Source organism: Crotalus tigris, unplaced genomic scaffold (genome assembly GCF_016545835.1).
Source record: "Crotalus tigris isolate CLP2741 ecotype Arizona unplaced genomic scaffold, ASM1654583v1 scf7180000023636.1099087, whole genome shotgun sequence".
NCBI lineage: Eukaryota > Metazoa > Chordata > Lepidosauria > Squamata > Viperidae > Crotalus > Crotalus tigris.
The window spans coordinates 689,717-710,089 of NW_024100093.1; the positions used below are offsets into that span (position 1 = coordinate 689,717).

Consider the following 20,373-nt stretch of genomic DNA (forward strand, 5'->3'; position numbering starts at 1 on the left):
AGTAGTAAGTTGAGGACTATCTGTACAGGTCTTTGAGATTTTTGAAAAAAGTCAGAGAATCTGATCACGCAGAGCTCCTGTCATGAGGTAAATTGGTTGGGATAATAGGAACTGCCTTGATTGCTCCTCAAAGAAGCAAAGATTTAAGTAATATGAGGCAGAGCTCAGCAGGGTTTCCCTGCTAGAAACTCACTTGCTGATTGTTAAATGTAGCATCTTATGCATAGTTGGAATGGAGAATGCAGTTTCATGTATGAAAATTTTAAAAACCTACACAAAATGAGCTTGCCTTGTTTCACAATTAATCTGTGAACCCCAACCAATTAAAAAGAGTTCTGTCTGTATGAATGATGACACTATTCTAATTAAAATTTACCTGAGCTGAACTTTCAAATGTTCTCAATTTTTCTCAAAAATAATATGCTTCCAGTTGATGAATTCAGTTTTCCACTTACAGGTCCAGACAAATAGACAGTAATAGGGCAGCCCATTGCACCCCAGTTAGGAGCTAAGTAAGAGGAAGCCATTTGCAAATTAAGGTCAGCATCCCATCATTTCTAAAAAGAATATTTTATTAAGAAGGATAGAAAGCGTGATTTAAACAGTCTGAATAAATATGGCCTTCTGTGTTCTTCAGCTCCTCTGGCCCAGAGTCATCGAGATCCTGGGTGATCTGGTCCGGATCTTCATCTGAAGTAGAAGGGTGCGTTAAGATGATTCGAGGTATCTAGAATGCCATTGGAAAGCAGAGAAAAGAAAACAGGCATTGGATACGAAAATCCGAAAAGGAAAGCTAATGATACATCACAAATCTCTCCTTGGGGGACAATCCTGTGAGAACAGTGATCATTTCCATCTCTGAATGCTCAAATATATCTCACAGAGTTCCTGAGGGAGTCGGGGTTATGCGGCCTACTTTGAGCTTCTGAATGAAAAGCGGCAGATAAATAAAGTAATATGTACAGGTAGTCCTCAACTTAACAACCACAATTGAGTCCAAAATGTCTGTTGCTAAGTGAGACAGTTTTAAGTGAATTTTGTCCCATTTTATGACTTTTCTTGCCACCGTTGTTAAGTGAATCACTGCAGTTAAGTTAGTAATGTGGTTGTTAAGTGAATCTGGCTTCCCCGTTGACTTTGCCTGTCAGAAGGTCGCAAAAGGGGATCACATGACCCCGGGACACTGCAACTGTCATAAATATGAACCAGTTGCTCAGCATCCAAATTTTGATCATGTGACCACGGGGATGCTGCTACAGTCGTTAAGTGTGAAAAGTGTCCGTAAGTCACATTTTTCAGTGATGCTATAACTTTGAACAGTCAGTAAGAGAACTGTTGTAAGTCAAGGATTACCTGTATGTGTGAAAATAAACCAAGTTCCATATTCTCAAAACATTGGATATATAAAAGAAAGCCACCAGAGATACTGGCGTTGGCATTTGAAAACAAACACATCAAGTTTTGCAACATGTTATTTACAAAAGACAATAGTGTTAACTGATATAGAGAAATAGATTGCTGTAATTTTCAACCTGTAGTTCTCCCACTGACAGCTACCAAAAAGTGCCTGTATATCTTTGACATAAGCACTGCAAAGTGAAGATGATTTGAGGGGAAAGATATAAGCTGCAGTGTCATCGCACTGAGCTGTGTTGAGCTTCACCCACAAAAGCAATCTCTTCACTTAAATAGGAATGTAAAATTAACCACATTCCCTCAAATCGAAACATATTCTGGGCAAAGCCTTACAAACTATTTAAATTGTATAGCTTTCAATCAGTGTTAATATGTTCCAGAGATAAAATTAAGGAGAAATGCATGTAATAAATCTTGCAATAGCAGGATCAGGTGAGGACAACACAACAAGGCATTCTCAGAAAAAAAAAAAAAAAGCCCTTGGAACTAATTTATTCATGTCACCTTGAGCCCTAATCATTGATTTTCTGCCTTGAAATTAACTACCTTGAAATTAACTGCCTAGATGGTCTTCCAAACATCTGGCTAGCTAACTTCCATTAAGCTTGCATTAGATTTGTACCAGACACATGGACTGAGGAGAATGGAAAGGGAATTTCTAGCTAGTTATTTAACTGTATTGTATGCAGATGGGACTAAAGTGAATTTTATTAGTTCATGATCAGCACATGTTCTCATGCAATGAGAACCAGTATTTGCAGATGAGTGCCAAAGGTGATCACTGATAGGCCAACTCTGAAACAATGAAGGCAAGTGCTGATTGGTTGGTGTGTTCAGCGAGCATTCCAACATCCCCACCATCTTGCTACATCTAATTCAGGAAAGCAATGCTATAGTACAGGGGTCTTCAAACTTGGCCCTTTTATGACTTGTGAACTTCAACTCCCAGAATTCTTCAGACAGCATAGGGCCAAGTTTGAAGACCCCTGCTATAGTATGAATGTCAGCATAAAAGTGCAAATTTCCCCAAACAAATCTGTTTTTAACTCCATGTTCTTGGACAATGGGTGAGTTGATTAAATGGAAAACATCTGTATGGATGGTAGTGTAAAAACTGAAATATGGAGTAGATTAGCAAACAAACATGGACTATACCAGAAGTAGGCAACCTTGGCTCTTTTATGACTCGTGGATTTCAACTCCCATGCTGGCCCAGGAATTCTGGGAGTTGAAGTCCACGAGTCATAAAAAGAGCCAAGGTTGCCTACCCCTAGACTATACCATCAACAGATCGATTAGAAAGATAACTGACTGTCATATCTATGAGTGAAATGATCCACTTTTGGACTGGGAAGATAGTATCATCCAAATGACTACATCAACAAACATTCACTCCTCTAATAATAACCTATACTTTTTTAAAGAAGAAACTGGAAATCTCTTTGATACTGTCCTTTCATTTTATCAATAGTGTTCCGTTTCTTTTACTTCCCTCAACATTGCCAAGTATAATCATTTTAGCCCAGCACAAACTAGGTGCATTTCTGTTTGCTGATCTTCACCTGTTTGTTTGTTTTTTTTATTGTGGTTCATGCCACTCTTTATTTCACTTTCAATGTTGAGTTTTCATAGCCATACTTTAACCAGTTTTATTTATTTTTGGTATTACAAAAACAGTATTTTTATCTTGCATGATCTTGTCTCAGTTTGTCATTGCTTTCCTTTCTAGTTCACATTTTATATTTCTTCAGCACATTATCATCTTTATGCTTCATTTTTTTACTGTCATCTGAAAGTTCCCTAGGTATGCTGGTTGACTTAACTTCTAAATATTTAGCATAAGCTGAGATCTTTATTATCTTTATCTTGCCTCATGAGGCCTTCTGAAACTTCTTTATTTACGGGCAAAAAAAGTGGTGTTATTTGCATATCACAAGTTATTTGTGTTTTGGCTCCTTACAGATTCAAACTGAGAAGGCACAACACAAAGCCGGTCTGAAGTTTTGTGCTGTGGCTGTAGAAACTGCAGATATTATTTTTCATATTGCATCTGCAAATTGATGTGTTGTGAGTTGTTTGGGGTTGTAAGGGAAGTGACTTATACCCCTGCCTCATTCTCTCAGAGTTCTATTATAGACCTTTAAGAGGCTTGTTGTAATACTTCCAGGGAACATTTTTTTTCAATAAGATCTTTCCTATTCAGCCCAGTCTGATCAAGAACCCATTATTATAAAACCAGTCTTGTATAATTAGACTGGACCAATTTAAGTTTTTGTGACTTTCAAGGATGTGTGCAAGGTGCATCACCACTTGCCCTATTTGGTTTGTGACGTCTGGCTGGAAGGTAAATTGCAGACACCTTAAATAAATCATAAATGCATCATTAAACAGAACACCTCCCAGGAGATAATTATTAAACTGCTTCTTAAAAAACCTACCTGGGATGCCAATTATAAGCCAATATCTCACCTAGTATGGTTAGATAAATTGATAGAAAAAGTGGTGGTTTCTTAACTTCAGACAGTCTTAGAAGAAGCAAATTATTTTGAGCTATCTAATTGGCTACAAAAACGAAAGTGCCTTGATTGGCCTGAAGAATCATCTTTGGAGCTGAGAAAGTTTGACTGAGAAAGTTTGGCTCTGCTGGGTCACCTTGACTTCACAGAGGCTTTTAGTACCACCAATCTGAGTATCCTTCTGGATAAACATATTGGGGACAACACCCATCTTGTTTGATTGCCTTATTTATTCTGAACCACTCTGTTTCTCCAGTTTCAGTTTTTCAGTCTCTGTTATTGTAAAGTTCTCCAGAATAATCATTGCCAATCATTGTTAATCTACTTCTGACATGATCTACAAACCAGAAACATTTGCCGTAAATAATAAAATAAAGGTAAGCTTCTTCCCTTTATTGATTACAATCATACTGTCTTACTCTCTTATCATCCATCTTATATTCCTTATCTGGTTTCACATCTTCTGCATTTTTCTGAAACTTGTCTACTCATTCGGCATTTTTCTCTCTAGGATTGTTTCTATCCTTTCTATTTTAAACAAAATATTGCTTTTGTGAATAGTTAACACCAGAGTTTGCTCATTTGTAATTCTCATGCATCTTCCATCTTCAGTATAGATTGTTTCTAATCTCTCTGAGTTCTAGTTTTCTTCCATATTTTGTGACATAAACCAGCCCTCTGAAGCTGCAAGAGAAAAAGGAGTTAGACTGTTTTGTGGGTATTCATTTATGCTTGATAGTTGCATGTTTGACAGTTATCTGTCATACATCATGTTTAGTTAACATTTATTCTCCTTCTGAAAATGTATGGTCATTTCTATTCCTGTCAGAGCTGTAATTTTTTTGTGGTTTTCCTGGTCTTCTTAATATTATCTATAATTTTTCTTCTTATTATCTTCTATTTTTTGACATTTTTTATTAAGGGATCTTTCTCTGTCCTTCCTTGTTTGACATTGTGAGTCAGCATTCAGTGATTATACATCCTTTTTATGACTCAAGTTATTCATCCACTATCTTTATTTGTCTGTCATGATAACTTGTTTTGGCAGCTATTTGGATCTTTTCCACTTAGAAATCTGGTGATAATTTTTTCTGCTGTTGTTGTCTTTATCTCTTCCCAAAGTTCTGCAGATTCTCTTCTGCAAAGGTTAAGCACATTAAATCTATAACTTATTTACAGCTTGTAATCACACTACACATTGTAGCATATCTTTTCTGGATGTTGCATTTAACAATGCTTGTGATTTACTATAGCATTTTAGTAGCTACTAATGCTGCATTTGTAGTATATCATATCTTATAACAATACAGGTAATCCTCATTTAGCCACCATAATCGGGACTAGCAATTGACAAAGCAGTCACTAAGGGAAACCACTTCAGTCCTTATCCCACCAAGAGGGGAGATGGGGAAGGAGATAGGCGGTGAGGTGCTGCAGTATCCCTGTGGTTGGTTGTAAGGTGATCAATCTCAGGGGTGCTACAGTGGCCATAACTTTGGGTCTAGCTTTTGGGAAGTCTGCCATAACTTCAAATGGTCACTAAGCAACCATTCATAAGTCAAGGACTACCTATTTTGGTTTGTATGAGGACTGGATGAATTACAGTCTTTTTCAAGGTCATAGGTATCATCCCTTTTTTAAAAAATGTCAATGTCCTAATTATTAATACATAATACTTGGTAAATTTATAAATTGATGCAAATTAGGAATGTGCAAAGATGATGAATTTCAAAGCTCCAGAAATGGTCTAATTGAGGCAGACCAAAAATAATTCATATTGGTTTCTATCTTGTTCCAGAGCCTTTCATTCACCATATTCTACTATGAGAGCAACTGGCTATATATTTTTGTTGTTGTTCAGCAGGATTTGATCAATTTGCAGCTAGGCTGGAAGATTATGAAAAAAAATGAAGCATGTGAAAATTAGTAATAATCAGCACACAGATCTCCAAACTATGCTTCTTTATCATCTACATCAGGGGTCTTCAAACTTGGCCCTTTTATGACTTGTGGACTTCAACTCCCAGAATTCCTCAGCTAGGCACGCTGGCTGAGGAATTCTGGGGGTTGAAGTCCACAAGTCATAAAAGGGCCAAGTTTGAAGACCCCTGATCTACATGGTGTTGATTTGGGGCAGAATGAGAAGAAATTTGCAGTGATGTTGTCTCTTCTACAATTGGTGATTCTATCACTTCCAACACTCTGGTTAGTTTTATTATCTGTTACTTACTGTTTTGACATGGTTTATTGGGACACTTTTCGATGGTATCTCAGCAGGACCAGATTCATGTGTGTTGGGCTCAGAAATAAGGACATCCTAGAGAGGGAAGAGGAGTGGAAAAGGAAGGGCAAAATAGCAGACATTACTTCTCAAGCATAATCAAAACAGTGAGGATATGTTAACTTATTTCAAAAGCTGGGATATCATCTGGGTACCATGTGAAGATTTATAGCATGATAAGGAAAAAATATATGACACCAATCCAAAAAAATCACAAATGGTATGAGAGGCTGAAGGTTCTAGATATTTCTTTTCTTGTTCCATTTTTCTAGTCAAGGAAAACCATAGAGTTGTCAGGCTCAAGTCCAGAGAAGACACAGTGAAATCCAATCAAAAATGTATTTCTTTACATTTAATAGACAGAATCTTACCAAACTAAAGCTATAAATTTCTAAGCCAGGAGATATACCCAGTGCTTTTTAAATAAAAAAATAAAAAAAAGGTGCTGGAACTCACACACATCATACAATCCGCCTTGCCTACCCTACAAGGTTCCATCCAAAAAAGGTGCCGGAACTCCGTTCTGGGCGTTCTATGAGAAAAAAAAACCTGGATGTACCTGAAGAGATTCTATGTGTAACTACCCGGAACCTCATCTCACTCCAGGGAAACCTGGATCTCTTGATCCAGGTTTCCCTCGGGGAAGTTCTAAGTTGGCAAAATCCTCCCCCTCTGTTGCTGTAGATCAGTGGTTCTCAACCTTTTTAATGCTGCGACCCCCAACCGGTCGTAAGTCGAGGACTACTCAACTGGTGCAGCACCGTTTGCAGAATGGGACTTTTGGCGGGCTCAGCAGGGCAGAGACAGCCTGGACAATTCCTATTGGCTTTTGAAAGCCAATAGAATTAGACTCTATTCAAGAGTCCCCCGTGAAATGGTCGTTCGACCCCAAATGGGGTCCCGACCCACAGGTTGAGAACAACTGCTGTAGATGCACATTCCATTAGATAACCAAAGTTTGGAATTGGAAAACCCAATCAAGATATAACCAAGAACATTTGAATCACTGCAGTACTTCCAGGCATTGAGCATTTCAGACTTCAAACATTACATTGTAGAGGTTTTCTAAGTTACACCACATATCTGTTTAGTCATAAATCCTTGTCTAATTCTACAACCAAGAGTTTTTAACTGGATACATCTGAAATGGACCATAATATTTTACAGGGGACACTTTCACCTAAATTTTGAAAACAACACTAGTCTCTGTGTTTCTGTAACATTGCTGTTTGAGAGCTGAGCCAAATAATTTGTATGTTTCAAATTGCAGTTTTTGTTGGAATTCCTGCCTTGATATGCCATTTGCTTTCTGAGCTTTAGATCTTTAAAAGGGAAAGATGGAAAGACTCAGCCACCCAGAGTTGTTTTGTTATGAGATGGGTGGCAAATAAATTGAATGAATGAATGAATGAATGAATGAATGAATGAATGAATGAATGAATGAATGGTGTGCCTTTCACCACCCCTATGGCACACCACTGAGATTTCTCTACATATGATCAGGAAAGTGCACATAGCAGGAAGTAAAGGTAGTGTTTAAGCAACTTATGTTTATTTTCCTTTAACAAGGAGGTGAGAGGGGGTCATTTTAATTAGTGCTGGTCCTGTAGCAACTCAAAGCATCCTTGACATTCCAAGGCAATAGGGATTGTCTTCTAATTGCTTTTGAGAATTTAGGGAGGACAAAAATTCAGCAAAAAGAAAATTGCAGAAACATAATGCCAGGAGAGAGGCTAAGTAAAAGAATTCAAGCTGTGTGTTTGGTCATGAATCCTACAGCACAGAAGTCACCGCAGGAGGTGGCAATTACAACTTGGCTCTGCCAACTGGCCTGAGGCCCCCCAAAAGATTCAGAGCAGTTTCAGAGGACTTAGTGAAGATTTTAGAGAAAAGGTTATCAAAGCTTTCTAAATTCTAAATTCTTTTCTAATGGGAGGAGGCAGAAATTGATAAAAATACATAGAATAAATACAAGATTTCTGAGAACAAGAAAGGCTCTAAGGCAGGGGTCCCCAACCCCCAGTCCGTGGACCAGCACTGGGCCATGGCATGCCAGAAACCAGTCTGCGCAAAAAAGCAAAGCCTCATGTGCGGGGTGCAGGCGGTACATGAAACCACGCCCCCTCTGGTCCACAGAATTTTTTTTTCTATGGAACCGGTCCCAGGTGCCCAAAAGGTTTGGGGTCTCTGCTCTAAGGGATGACTTGGTGCACTTTGTCAGGAAGAAGGCAGATCAAGTTTTGCAGCAACATTTTAATACAAGACTTATTTATAGCTATCAGAAAATAAAATAAAATAATAAAATAAATAATAAAATAAATAATAAAATAAAATAATAATAATATAATAATAATAAAAAGCTGATAAAATAATTTATTGTACTGGACATTGTAAGAATGATTTTGAAATGTAATTGTTTATAAATGAGGAACATTTATGGTGGCTTTATATTATATTGTAATGTATTAATATATAATATACAGTATAAGCCAGGCGTGTGACTTTGGATCAGTCATTTTCTTTCAGTCCAACCCACCTCACAGAGTTGTTGTAAGGAAAATAGAAAGAAAAAGAAGTACTAGGTATGTTTGCCATCTTGGGTTATTTGGTAAAACAATAAAGGTGGCTATGAATGAATGAATGAATGAATGAATGAATGAATGAATGAATGAATGATAAATAAATTGAATGTGCAATTGCTAAAATGTATAAACTTTTAATGAAATTTGAAACAAGAAGAAGTAAAAGAAGGTATGATGTAGTGGGCAAAAAATGTTAGTTATAATATATAATATATGGGAAAAAATATGGTTGAAAGATCTGAAATTTACACTATGTTATAATTTCAGAGAGAATTTTTGAACAATGATGTAGTGTTGCTATATGTCACCAGAGAGATTGTCTAGAATGTATAAAGGCACTTCAAATTTATGTTGAAAATGTGAACAAGATGGGTCACATTCTCATGCTTTATGGACATGCAAAAAAAAAACATTAAAATTTTTGGATTCAAATGCATACACTGATTCATTCAGAGGATTTTAAAGATTAATATACAATTAAGACCAGAAGTCTTGCTCTTGTGATTGTTAGACAAACAGAAATCATCATGGAACTTTGTTTCTGAATATGATAACCACAGCAAGATTATTGTATGCATAAAGATGGAAAGATCTGCAATACCTACAAGAGAGTAAATTTTGGTGAAGATGATGGAACATGCTGAGCAGTGGTGGGATTCAAATATGTAAACAACTGGTTCTCTGTGTGGATGCCACTTCTGGAAGTCCGTTCTGGGTCTGGGCAACAAAAAATTAGCTACCGGTTCTGCCAAACTAGTGCAAACTGGCTGAATCCCATCACTGATGCTGAGCTGACTTAATTGACTAGTTTCATTAGAGAAAAGACAATATCTACATTTATTGCTGACTGGAAAATCCTTATTGACTTTTTATGTAAGACGGAAAAATGATGATTTATAGTTTTGAAATTCAGACAGGATAGATGTGTTGTAGCTGTAGAGAAAAAGGTAAATATATAATTGTACCAATAAAGGAGAATAGTTGTAGCTCAGGGTTCAAATGAGGGGTCCTTGGTGCTCTCTAAGCTTGCTAGTTTTCTTGTAGATGTTTCATTACCCAACTAGGTGGTAAAGAAGATTGGAAACCAATTCTTTGTATTTTTCTTTTTTTTCTATTTTTCTTTTTCTTTCTTCCATTTTTTGCTATGCAACTGAAAAGTACAAATGTTTTGGCTGTAATGCTCTGATGATTGCTAAAGCAGTTATATCTCTCCCCCCCCCCCACTAAAATAATGTTTTATTATATTTCTATACACAGCTTTGGGACAATTTAATCTGAATGTTTCCAACAGTAAGTGTTTTTTTAAAAATTTTACAGATTCATTATTAAAATCTGTGCTTCCCTCAAAAATTAATTTAAAATAAGATGCTAGCAAAAAAACCTCATAAACATTATTCACACAAAGTTTCTGTAATCAGATGCCATTTCATAAATTAACCTCAGCATTCCTTTTTCAAAAACATGCTGTTGATTTAGCCTATGCTCAAGAGGCAGTTTTCTAGCCTTTCCTAAATTAATCCTTTTGAATAACTTACATTTTCTCAGCTGAAAGCAATCTACCTCTTCTTCCATACAATCAACATGAAGCCCTCAATTTACTGTTGAAGTACACTTCCCATCATCTCTTCCTATAAACCATGCTAGCTAGAACTCCTGTGAATTTTAATTCAATAACATCTGGAGAATCACAGATTCCTCATAACTAGATACATGCAGGAGCAGTTTTATTGACATTTTAAGGCAATCTCCAGACTGAGATTTTAATTTCAGATGGTGACTTCCCCCACCCCCGATAGCAGCATAAAGGGCAGAAGAGAACAATGGTAAAATCAGAAAACGTTATGATATTAAAATAATCTGAGATTCTTGGTTGTGTGGAAGTATATCTATATTGGAATAAGCACCGCTTATGCTGAGATCCTGACTTAATAACAAGATGGTGAATGTAACAAGAGTCCTAGAAATACTGGTAGGCCTCGACTAACAACTATTCATTTAGCAACTGTTCAAAGTTACAACAGTGCTGAAAACCTATGCTCGCACTTACAACCAGTAGTGGGATTCAGCCGGTTCGCACTAGTGCGGCAGAACCAGTAACTAATTTTTTGTTGCCCAGGCCCAGAATGGACTTCCAGAAGTGGCATCCACACAGATAATCGGTTGTTCACATATTTGAATCCCACCACTGCTAACAACCATTGCAGTATCCCCATGGTCACATGATCAAAATTCAGACACTTGGCAATCGATGTGTATTTGTGATGGTTGCAGCGTCCCAGGGCCATGTGATTCCCATTTATGAGCTTCCGAGCCAGCTTTCAGCAAGCTAAGTCAATGGGAGAAACTGGAATCACTTAGCAATCATGTGATTCACTTAAGAACTGCAGCGATTGGCTTAAGTACTGTGGCAAAAAGGGTAATTTACCTAATAATCACCTTGCTTAGCAATGGAAATCCTGCTCCCAGTTATGGTCATAAGTTGAGGACTGCCTATAATAGGATCCAGGCTTTATTGGACATGATTCATAACAACATTGGCTTCCAAGAGTGAGACTTTAAACAGGTCTTAGAAGAGGAGCAGAAATGAGCCAAGACAGCCAGCTGGAAATGGAAAAGGCAAAGCTGGTCTTATACCCTGTGATTTTTGTTCTCCTGATCCCCTGCTCTATGTTATAACCTGGCCATAAAAAGCTTCGCCTTCTGAGTCCTGTTGTTCAAAGTACTGATAAAGATGGAGGACACCAAGCTACTTTAAAACCCAGACAAATCCTCCAACAGCCATCCCTGTCCGGCCACCTGCCACCTACTCTGAAAGGCAACTCCCATTATTTCCAGGCCCATCACAGGTCAGTTGGGAAAACAAGAGTTGTAATCCAATAGTCTAGAGCAGCAGTTCTCAACCTGTGGGTCGGGTCCCCATTTGGGGTCGAACGACTATTTCACGGGGGTCACCAAACAACGCAGTCCACCATTTCCCCCCCCTTTTCCTTAGCTGTGCTACTCCCTTTTATTCTGTTGGCTTTTGAAAGCCAATAGAATAGACTCTCTTGAATAGAGTCTAATTCTATTGGCTTTCAAAAGCCAATAGGAATTGTCCAGGCTGTCTCTGCCCTGCTGAGCCCGCCAAAAGTCCCATTCTGCAAACGGTGCTGCAAGTTGTCTGCAGCAAAGGCGAGCTGTCTGGAAGTTTCCACCCCTCCCTGCTGAGCAACTACTAAAAATGTAAGTAAAAGAGGGCCAGGGTGGGAGGCCGGCGGGCACAGGGAGGGTTGCTGGTGCACGTGGGGCCCGGCGGGTGCCTTACCTCCCTTGGGCTGGGCCAGCTGGTGGCCCAGCCGGTGGTCGGCCTGCTCCGTCTCTGCCGCTTGCCAGCTATGCCTCGGCCAGCGCAGGGGGCGGCGCCACGCATGTGTGGCGCTCCCGGGCAGGGAAAGTCCTCAATTTATGACCGGTTGGATAGTCCTCAACTTACGACCGGTTGGGTAGTCCTCGACTTACGACCGGTTGGGGGTCGCGGCATTAAAAAGGTTGAGAACCACTGGTCTAGAGGGTTCATGGGCTGGGGACATGCTGACTGCATTGCATTGTCAGCAAATGAGCCTCTTCTAGAGAGTGACTAGAGAGAAAAGTAAATTAATAATTGTCTAAACTGAAAGTTCCTGCTAATGAGTTACCTTCAGGAGTGGCTGGGTGGCCTCCGAGCTGCCTGGGGTTCGGCCCTTGTTTTGCTTGGAGACCTTTTTGCCCTCAGGTGCAATGTGGTTTGTAACTTGCTGCTTATGGTTGGTGGCTGGGCAGCGTTTGGGTTTTGTTGCAATCTTCTGCTTCTCTTGTGGAGTACTTGCATTTCTCTGACTTCTAATGCTCTCACTCGAAGCAAAGAGGCTCCCAGAAAATTTAGATATTGGTTCCTATAAAGGGACAGGAAACATAGCAGTCACTGAATGGGTCACGGTCAAAAGGCACTTGAATAAACCTGAAGAGAAAGGCAAGATTCTTCTCCATACGGTGATGAAAGAGTCTTTGGTCATTTGTTACTCATTTTAAACATTTTCGATAACCTTTCTATATTTTGAAGCAATTTCATAATAGGTTGAAATAATCAGAAATAAAATACGTCTGTTCAAAATTGCTGGGGCGAGGGAAAGAAAATAAAAGATTACTGTTCATATAGGGAAGGCCTGGGTAAAAATATGAGTTTTCAGTTTGTATTTAATGAAGTAATAATAGTCACTCTTCAAATACAGGAACTCCTCGACTTCCAACTACAACTGAGCCCAAAATTTCCATTGCTAAGCAAGACAGTTGTTAAGTGAGTCTTACCCCATTTAATGATGTTTCTTGCCAGAAATATTAAATAAATCGCTGCAGTTCTTAAATTAGTAACACGGTTGTTAAGTGAATCTGGCTTCCCCATTGACTTTGCTTGTCAATGGTCACAAAAGGTGATCACATGACCCCAGGACACTGCGACTGTCATAAATACTTGCTAGTTGCTAAGCTTTTGAATTTTGACCACATGACCACAGGGATGCTGCTAATAGCGTGTGAAAAAAGTCAAAAATCACTTTTTACAATGCCATTGTAACTTCAAATGGACACTAAACAAATCACTGTAATTCGAGGACTATTTGAGGGTGAGGGGGGAAGAGCAAATGTGACAATGTGCCTACTATAATGACATGAATACAGTCCACAATTTGTGACACTGACAGTATCTCGTCCTTCGAAGGTCTTAGCAATTGTCTTCCCGTTATGGTTGCACAATCTATGAGTTACCGTTGTCTCATTACCTCAGATATTGTATTCCAAGAAAGCTGAGCATACAAAAAACAGAGACACTCTGTGTTGTGTCATAAACATGGCCATCTGATCATTTTAAAAAATACAGTATATTCAGCATTCAGCAGTACTTGAGCGTAGGAGAAGCTACAGTGGGTCTCAGAAAGACGTCTGACTATGAGGAGGATTTTACATTTTAATTATGTTTCCTAAGTCAGAGAATAGGGAGAATTGAAAGCAATTGGTCAGGATAGTTTAAGATGGATGCCATAATAAATTTTGCACTTGGCTAACTCGAGAGCTTGAGAAATCAAGTAGAAATACAATTCTTTCATTACCAAAAGTGAAGAGAAATGGCCTGGAGTCTGCACTTGTGAACTTCGGTGCTTGGGGTATTCTTATCTTTCTGGCTGAAAAAGTGTTTGGGCAGCTCCTGATAGATATGGAAGAAACCCACAAAGAATTGGAGGGGTGGAGGAGCAAATTTCCACTTATGAGGAAGAATGAGGATCTGTCAGACTTAAGAAAGGAAAAACAACTGCGGGAATGGATCCATGGGTGAAAGTAACAATCAGAAGCAAAAGACACTGAAGTTATCCTGCCTTGATGGAAATAACTTCATCTTTGCAGATGAAACAGGCAGGGACTATTTGGGGGAAGAAAAAGGAATACTTCAGAACAGGAGGTAGAACACTGAAAAAAGTGACTTACGGACATTTTTCACACTTACAACTATTGCAGCATCCCCATAATCACGTGTTCAAAATTAGGAAGCTTGACAACTGGCTCATATTTATGACGGTTTCAGTGTCCCACAGTGTCATGTGATCACCTTTTCCAACCTTCTGACAAAGTCAATGGAGAAGCCAGATTCACTTAACAACCGTGTTACTAACAACACCTGCAGAGATTCACTGAACAACGGTGACAAGAAAGGTAGTAAAATGGAGCAAAACTCACTTAACAATTGTGTCACTTGCAACAGAAAGTTTGGCTTTAATTATGGTCGTAAGTCAAGAACCATCTGTATTACAGAAAGAAATAGACGGATATGTCTGTGATATCAGGAATTAGCATTATTCTCCCCATTCAGTCAAGACTGAGTTAAAAAAACAACAATCATGCATCACAGGGAAGCCTCACTAATAAATGAGTGCCAGGACTTGCATCTCCAGCTTGCAAGATTCTCTAACCCTTTCCCTTGCAATAAAGCTGCCTCCCAAGACTCTGAGGACGCTGCTTTTTGGGTTGTGAATCCCCAAGGGCTTGAAGACCCTAAGAGTTGGAGCAAGCTGGGGCCATATTCAGGAAAGCTGCTTAAGTCATCTCTATGTTAACCAACAGAACTGACAGGCAGACTGGGTTGTTGATTGGATCATCCAGGTCTGAGTTAGCCAATGGGAAGCCTGGACTGAAAGATTTTTGGGGAAGGAGCTAGCTGTAGCCTAACACAGAAGCTCTGTAGCCAATGGGGTGTTCAACTGATGACGTCCTTCTGCTAAGCAAACTTTTGCTGCAAGCTGTGGGGGTCTCTTATTCCTCCGATCATTGGGGGTTGGGGGGGTGGCATAGCAAACTGTCACCATATTTCCTCTGAAGCAGACTTTTTCCTCCAGCTTATTTTCCTCCCAAGAACCTGCAGAGCTCCTCTCAAGCGATGTGTTGGATGAACTTCCAAATCTTGTGTTGAAATTCATTAAGCAGCCCCCAGCCGATCGATTGGCAGGTGAAAAACAACTTTAGGCCCTTGCAGATGAAAGCAGGTTTTGACCATTCATGGGGAGAAAATGATAACACTTCAAAATGCAAATCAGAGAGACAACTTCCAAAATTGCCAAGTTTACTGGCAACTTCCTGCTGTTTGTGTTTTTTTAAAAAAATACTTTAAGTCTAAAGAATTTTTTTTCTACTTTTTTTTAATTACCCAAGATAAGAGGTTTTCAAAAGGTACAAGCCTAGACTTAAGGGTGGGGGGGAATCAGGGCAAATTTTAGATCCACAAGAAAAGGGGGGAAGAAATCTGCTACTGTAGGTCTATATTGAACAAGAAGGATCTGAAATACTAGATTTTTTCCACAGTAATGGGAGGCATAGACCAGGGCTTTTCAACCTTTTCACCCATTGTACCACTTTTAGGATGGCAATATCCGAGTACCACCAGTCGCCTAGCAAGGTGTCAAAAACGTGATGACCCCCCCCCAAAAGGAAAAAAGTGATAAAGTACAGGTAGTCCTCAACTTACAACAGTTCGCTTAGTGACTGTTCAAAGTTACAATGGCACTGAAAAAAGTGCCCCCCAAGCCACAGCTGAGCAAGACACCTGCCTGCCCGTCCAGCAGTGCTCTTCCTCCTGTCTGAGGTTTTCATTGTTGTGAGCATTTCTGTTGAGGATTGGCAGTGGGGGTGGGGTAGGAGTGTTTGGTTTTTATTCCCCCCATCTGCTGGGTGGTTGCACCAGGTTTTGGTCACTTCACATGACCCTGGGACACTGTGACTGTCATAAATATGAATCAGTTGCCAAACATCTGAATGTAAATCACAAGACCCTGGAGATGCTGCCACATTCCAGCTGATCGGTGCTTCTTTTGGACTCAGCAGAAGCATCAGGATCAGCGCCGAGCTCCAGCTGGAGACTTGCACTGATTCTGGTGCTTCCGCTAAACCCTGACAGCCATGCAGCTCCAGCCTTCTCTCGCTCAGGCTTGTCCGGTGCTGTTTAGCTCATTCCCCTTCCCGCTACCACTTTTCTAGGATGGTTGCGTACCACCTGCCAGGTGCCAATGTACCACAGGTGGTACCCGTACCACTGGTTGAAAAGCCCTGGTGTAGACCACATGCTGGAAAGAAGGTGTTGTTTTTTTAAAAAAAAGCTGCTTGTGCATTTTGATGTCTATATATAAATGTAACTCCATTGTGCAATGTATGTGTATGAAGCGTGTCTATACGTATTCATTGACGAGACACACACACACACAAACAAATATAAATTTGCAGGAAGACCTGGCCACAAGAAGGAAAATGCCAGCAATTGCTTTCCTAGAAAAGAAAGGTAGAAGGGCTCTGCAGCCAGGAAATTCTTCGGCGGAAGGAATCTGCAGCCCGAATACTTTGCCAGGCTCTCAATCCATGCAGAATTTTCCTAAACCAGCTGAGAAACAAACTAGCATGAGTACAAGACAGAAACAGCTGGAATGGTAAGTGCAGATTCACCCAAGATGGATAGAAACATGTTTGAGCAACTCTCAAACGGAAGGCATGAAGCTGATAGTCTAGCTCAGGGGTAGGCAACCTTGGCTCTTTTATGACTCGTGGACTTCAACTCCCAGAATTCCTGAGCCAGCCAATATCTGGGAGTTGAAGTCCACAAGTCATAAAAGAGCCAAGGTTGCCTACCCCTGGTCTAGCTGAACCTTTTCATACTCTCTACAAGAAATATTGGAAAACTGCGGAGGAGGGAAAATGTCTCCATCCAACAAATGTATTCATTCTCATGCTCTCTTTCTCTCTCTTAATTACAGCAGAGCATTTGAAAAATAAACTCTGGCTTTTCTAGTAACAAGCATTAAGAGTAGCCTAACTAGCAAGAGAATACAGAATTGGCTTGAAAACTGTACTCCAAAGGTGGTCCTCAATTATCAAATGAGATTACTGTCCTAGGTCATGTACTTATCAGTATTTGTTTTAATTCGGGACTTGGATAAAGAATAGTGACAAATTTGCAGATGATAAAAGAATTGTGTGGAACAGCTAATACCCAAAGAAGATAGAAATCAAATTCAAAACATCCTTGTTAGGCTAGAGCAGTGAGCTGAAAGTAACAGAATAAAATTGAATATAAGCGAAAGCAAGCTTCCTCCCTTAAAAGAAAACAAAACAAACAAATGCGAATATCTTGCTAGGTAATACCTCTGGGGGAGAAATTTGGAATATAATTGACTACTGACTGAATATGAACCAAAAGCTGCAAAAAAAAAAAAAAGGCAAATGCAGTTTTAGGTTTCATCAATAGAAAAATAATCTTCAGTCAGGGGAAGAATTGTCCTTCAGACTCCCCTCCCTTCTCTGTTCTTGGCATTGTGTTTTACAAAGCTTGCAGAGAAACTGAAAGAGGTTCAGAGAAGGACAGAAATACAAGAGGGTATTGGAAACTAAATTCTAGGAAGGAAGATTAAAAGTGATGATGGCTGGCTATGATTAGCCTTGAGAAAAAGTGACTGAATCTGGATATGAATTCTAATACCTCAAAGGATGTCACATATAAAAGAAGCTGAAGATCTGTTCCCGGGAAATGGATTTAAATCCCAGAAAGTGTGAGGGTACGTGCGAATGACCTTAGGAGACTGGGCAAAGAGACACTGCCAAGGGAATGGTCATAAGAGATAGCATAGCCTGGGTGAGGCAAGAGACCCTCTGTAGTTCCTCAGGCTGAAAAAGAGATGGGGGAAGAAATGTGCTTTCAAACTTGCAAGATTCTGTCAATGTAACTTTATGATAAAATAGAATTAACTCATCTGGCTGTGTTGCCCATCTGGTTTGCCTTGAGAGACTGACATCACTCTTTCAAGTCTGAAGTGCACTTTTCCCCTTCCTCCCTGTTCTTCTCTACAGCCTGAGAAAGTCTCTTCTGAGCTTCTTGCCCCACCCATGATCCAACTGCGGGCTATACTGTCTCTTATCAGATGCTACCCTTGGCAGGTTCTCTGCCCAGTCTTTCAAGGTCACACCCGCATTCCATTACAAAAAGGCAGATGTTAGGGGGAAAAAACATTGTAAACATACCATCAGTCTGACAAGGCACCCGGTTGCTCAGAGAAGTGGGAGAGCTTTTTGTTGTGTTCAAGTGGAGGCTTTGTGAGTCACTTACAAATGACTGGCGTATTAATAAAGTTTATTTTGGATTTCTGCACTGAGCAGAGCATTGGGATTCCTGACCTATATTGTCCCTTTTAACTAAGATTCTGTGTACCTGCCTATAAGATCAGTTGATTGTGGTATTTTTCTGTTTTATTACAATAACTAAAAGTTACTATAATAGCATCTGATTCATTCTAACTATGGCTAGTCTTTTTTATGACTAATGGAAGCAAGACATCTACAGGTACAGTTCATGGGACTGTTTTCACTCACCATAGCTTAAGCATAGATTAATTGTAGCTTGAAGGTTAGTATTAATCGTATCTAAAGTAGAAACACAAAGCTTGGGTTTCCTCTGTAAGGCCATACTAATATATTTAATAGTACAGTTTAAAATATAGTTCTCCCTAGAACAGTGTTCTCAACCTGTGGGTCGGGATCCCATTTGGGGTCAAACGACCATTTCACGGGGGTCGCCAAACAACACAGTCCGCCATTTTTCCCCCCTTTTCCTTAGCTGTGCTACTCCCTTTTATTCTATTGGCTTTTGAAAGCCAATAGAATAGACTCTCTTGAATAGAGTCTAATTCTATTGGCTTTCAAAAGCCAATAGGAATTGTCCAGGCTGTCTCTGCCCTGCTGAGCCCGCCAAAAGTCCCATTCTGCAAACGGTGCTGCACCAGTTGAGTAGTCCTCGACTTACAACCGGATGAGTAGTCCTCGACTTATGACCGGTCGGGGGTCGCGGCATTAAAAGGGTTGAGAACCACTGCCCTAGAATATAGAGAACATATATTACTACTGTACTTATTTTGATGCATTGCATTGAATGGTGTCTGACAGTCAGAGATCAATTCAGATTCCAAGTTAGTGCATTTTTCTGTTTCTTTCAGTCAGGACTTTTCTGGCCAAGGACATCTCATGTTTTATAATCATGTTTCAAGGGATCTCATTCCCTGCCCCTTCCCCAAAAAGAGTGATTCTGGTCCAACACTTAAACTTGATTTTACTTACTTTAATATTAAATCAATCAAATATAGTTATCATAATTAATAATAATAATAATAAATCAAACAGGCAGGCACCTGCCACATAACATGCAGACTTAATAATGTTGATAAGCACTAGAGTAGTACCAGCTGGAGTAGCCCCACGATCAGAAAGGCAGTAAATAAATTTAATAAACTAAGAGAGAGAAAAAAGTCTGGATAGTGGATACCGCAGTATCTGGAGAATAGAAGTGAAAGAACTGAAGAAAAAATCACAAAATACAAAGACCTGTAAACAGAAATAGAGTGACTGTGGCAAAAGAAAGCAAAGGTAGGACCAATAGTCATGGGTACCTTGGGGGCAATCCCAAAACAATCGGAGCACCATTTGAACATCATCTGCATTGACAAATCACCAACTGCAAAAGGCAGCTTTACTTGGATCAGCTCACATCTTGCAATAATCTTTAATATTACTAAAGAACAACATCTACTACGCCAAGTCCTAGGGAAGGACTCGATAGGTTAATAAAAATGCCAAATCCAGTCTAAACATCTGGCTGACTGTAAGACGAAGCATAATGATAGCAACTCACATCTTCATCTGGATCTTCCAATCCTTCAGCTTCTTGCTCAGGACTGATTCGGCCTTCCTTCCGGTTTTCATTGACTGAGCTGAATTTGTAGAGTTTCAATCCCTGGATGTTTTCTTTTCCCTTGAGGGAAGCCCAGTGAGAGCCCTGAGAATTCCAGTTATGGCTCCCGTGTAGTTTAGGAGATTTGGGAAGCCACCTCACACAATCCTGAAAGAAAAGCATTCGTTTAATCTGATACTAGGCTCTAAGTATTAAACTGACCTTTCATGTCCCATCATGTCCTACCCCAATAGGTTAAGATCTATCTATCTATCTATCTATCTATCTATCTATCTATCTATCTATCTATCTATCTAT

At 39.6% G+C, this 20,373-nt stretch overlaps 1 protein-coding gene across 1 annotated transcript; it reads right to left on the reverse strand.

The window, feature by feature from the left end:
• Window positions 1-574: 574 nt before the first annotated feature.
• LOC120297557 (FYN-binding protein 1-like) lies at window positions 575-20,339 on the reverse strand. The gene is made up of 4 exons (XM_039320324.1): window positions 20,017-20,339; window positions 12,470-12,706; window positions 6,163-6,249; window positions 575-727 (listed from the first exon to the last, which is right to left on the reverse strand). Exons 1-4 carry the CDS (start codon window positions 20,236-20,238, stop codon window positions 575-577), a joined length of 699 nt encoding a protein of 232 aa, XP_039176258.1. The 5' UTR covers window positions 20,239-20,339.
• Between the last annotated feature and the right edge of the window lie 34 nt (window positions 20,340-20,373).

What these genes read in the sequence shown, in the direction of transcription:
- LOC120297557 (XM_039320324.1), bottom strand. Translation starts at nt 20,238, where the DNA reads ATGCTTTTCTTTCAGGATTGTGTGAGGTGGCTTCCCAAATCTCCTAAA. An exon ending in TGGAAGATCCAGATGAAGAT is followed by an intron (nt 12,707 to 20,016) that starts GTGAGTTGCTAT and finishes GTCCCTTTATAG; the next exon opens with GAACCAATATCTAAATTTTC. An exon ending in CAATAAACCATGTCAAAACA is followed by an intron (nt 728 to 6,162) that starts GTAAGTAACAGA and finishes ATGGCATTCTAG; the next exon opens with ATACCTCGAATCATCTTAAC.